This window comes from Agrilus planipennis, unplaced genomic scaffold (genome assembly GCF_000699045.2).
Source record: "Agrilus planipennis isolate EAB-ADULT unplaced genomic scaffold, Apla_2.0 scaffold587, whole genome shotgun sequence".
Lineage (NCBI taxonomy): Eukaryota > Metazoa > Arthropoda > Insecta > Coleoptera > Buprestidae > Agrilus > Agrilus planipennis.
This window is the reverse complement of record NW_020439720.1, coordinates 8,674-11,474: the sequence shown is the minus strand read 5'-3', so window position 1 is coordinate 11,474 and position 2,801 is coordinate 8,674. Positions and strand designations below refer to the sequence as shown.

Genomic DNA, 2,801 nt, shown 5'->3' with positions numbered 1-2,801 from the left:
ACAGTCTCTCAGTTATTGCCTAGGTGTTTTTATGGATCTCTCACAGTCTCTGTATGAGAGACTCGAACGATAAAACTGAAAAATTGAGAGACTCGAGTCTCTCGTAGAAATACTGGGATCTCTGAAATATGTTGAACTTAGAAAATTTTAATCATGTCTATCAAGACACCACTTATTGAGGGATTCGAGTCTCTCGTTCAGAGATTCGAGTCTCTCGTTCAGAGACTGGATACGAAATGAGGATCTCTCTATGAGCGACTCGAGTCTCTCGTTCAGAGATTCGAGTCTCTCGTTCAGAGATTCGAGTCTCTCGTTCAGAGACTGGATACGAAATGAGGATCTCTCTATGAACGACTCGCGTCTCTCGTTCAGAGACGCTAAACAGTTTTTTTACAGTCTCTCGACAGTCTTTCTCAGTGACAGCAGAGAGACTCGATGAGAGGCGGAGACTTCAGTCTCGCTTTCAGAGACTCTGAGAGACTGAACATTTTTATCTTGAATTTATGGACCTCTTCAGTTTCGGGAACTAAAAAAAGTCACTGGTGCTCAGATCTGGGGTATACGGTGGCTGCGGTATTTTTAGTGTGTTGTTTTTGGCCGAAAATTCGCGCACATGCAACGATGTGTGAGCAGGGGCGTTATCATGGTGCAAAAGCCACTTTTTGTTCTTCCACAAATCGGGGCGCTTTTGGCGGATATTTCTTAGTGACCGTTCTACCCTGTGGTAGGAATTCATGATGCACCATGTCCCTGTAATCGAAGGAAACTGTAAGCGAAACCTTCACATTCGACTTAACTTGGCGCGCTTTTTTCGGTCTTGGCTCGTGCGGCAGCTTTCATTGGGATTGAGCTTTGGTTTCCACGGCATAACCATAAACCCATGATTCGTGACCAGTTATGACCCCCTGGATCAAATTTGGGTTGTCCAACAGCTCCTTAGTAATGTTAATGCGATGCTGTTTTTGATCGAAATTGAGCAATTTTGGTACGAATTTCGCGGCGACCTATCTCATGCCCAAATAATTGGTAAAAATCGATCGGCAGGAGCCAATCGATATGTTTAGGTCTTCAGCAACTTCTCTAACGGTGATTTCGCGATTGGCCAATAATATTTTCTTCACTTTATCAAAGTTTTCGTCTGTTGTTGACGTGCTCGGGCGTCTAACACGCTCTTAGTTGTTCCCATCTTCTCGGCCCGGTGAGAACACTTTGTACNGGCACAAACATTTAGGGTAATAACCATAACTTATAGTTGTAATATTCCAAGAAAAGTAAATTTGGAAGTGCAAGAATTGACATCTGCAAACTATGTGTTGAAAATAACAAATTAAAACTACCCTAGCTAACTTGGATACAAACAACTTCAAAAAAGAAATCATTGATGCTGTTTAGCTGCTCCTTCGACGTCGTCTTTGTCTCCTCAATTGTAGTGCAGCGTTTTCCTTTCCCTAGATAAAAATGTTTAGTTTCTCTCCAGTCTCTCAGAGTCTTTCAGCGTCTCTGAAAGTGTCTGTCAGTTATTGCCTAGGTGTTTTTATGGATCTCTCACAGGACCTATGACGGCGACGAAGAAAAGATACCAACATGTGCTAGTGGTGGTCGACGCTTTTACTAAGTTTGTTTGGTTGTACCCAACAAAGTCTACTGATGCCGCTGAAGTTATTGACCGTTTAACGAAGCAATCCTTCGTTTTTGGAAACCCTCGACGAATAGTGTCAGATCGGGGAACTGCATTCACTTCACAGGCTTTTAAGGACTATTGTAAGACAGAAAAGATCGAACACACGATGATTGTGACGGGTGTTCCAAGGGGTAACGGGCAGGTAGAGAGAGTAAATCGGACTCTACTTCCTCTTCTTGCCAAATTAACCTCTCCGATCCCCGAGAATTGGTACAAATACATCGAGGCGGCACAGAGATATTTAAATGCTACCCTAAACCGAGGTACAGGTAAAGCACCTTTTTACCTGTTATTCGGGGTTAACGCCCGGCTTAAGGATGACAACAACATTAAGGAACTAATAGAATAGGAATGGACAGCCATATTTGAGGAGGATAGGGATGAATTAAGAGCGGAAGCGAAAAATACCATAGCAAAAATTCAGGACTCTAACAAGCGTGGCTATGACAAAAAACGAAAGATGCCAAATCGATATAGCGAGGGCGAGTGGGTGGCCATCAAGAGAACCCAACTAGGAAGTGGTTCAAAGCTAAAGGCGAAATATTTAGGACCATACAAAATAAGCAGGGTATTGAGAAACGACCGGTACGTTGTAGAGAAAGTTGGCGAACATGAAGGCCCAAATCGAACATCAACATCCGTGGACTATATGAAGCCTTAGGCTGCAGGAGATGAAACCGAATTTGACAAGGCCGACGAGACCGAATACATCTGAGGGGAGATGTTTGCGCAGGATGGCCGAATGTAGTATAAGTTAATGGTAAAATAGAATTAAGAAAGCGTAGTTAGTAGTATTATTATTCTTATTTTAGTTGTAAGTGTTTGTCTAAGTTGTTGGTAGAAAAAGGGACGGTATGGTTTTTGGGTTGTTTGTGAAGAGAGGACGTTGGCATGTTAGTAATTTTTAAGGAAAACGACGAAGAAACAGACACCAGGGGGGAAAAAGGGGCATCTGCAAGGGTGCGGATGTAGCAGGTAGCAGCAGTCGATGGTTACCGCTGTAACAATTAAGAAGCATCTTTGTACATTCTGTAAATAAACCTTTAAGAAAATCAGCCTTATACTTATTCTCACTAACTGTGAAATAAACATCTGTTAATTAAAAATATCATACCACATT

The 2,801-nt window shown here is 42.4% G+C and overlaps 1 protein-coding gene across 1 annotated transcript in view; it reads left to right on the top strand.

Annotated features, from left to right (window-relative positions):
• Nucleotides 1–2,396, top strand: part of LOC112905971 — an 8,549-nt gene extending 6,153 nt beyond the window's left edge. The window contains exons 3-5 of the mRNA XM_025979461.1: nucleotides 1,552–1,950; nucleotides 2,041–2,249; nucleotides 2,343–2,396. Of these exons, the coding sequence (XP_025835246.1) occupies nucleotides 1,552–1,950; nucleotides 2,041–2,249; nucleotides 2,343–2,396 (662 nt within the window). The remainder of the gene's footprint in view (nucleotides 1–1,551; nucleotides 1,951–2,040; nucleotides 2,250–2,342) is intronic.
• The last annotated feature ends 405 nt before the right edge of the window (nucleotides 2,397–2,801 follow it).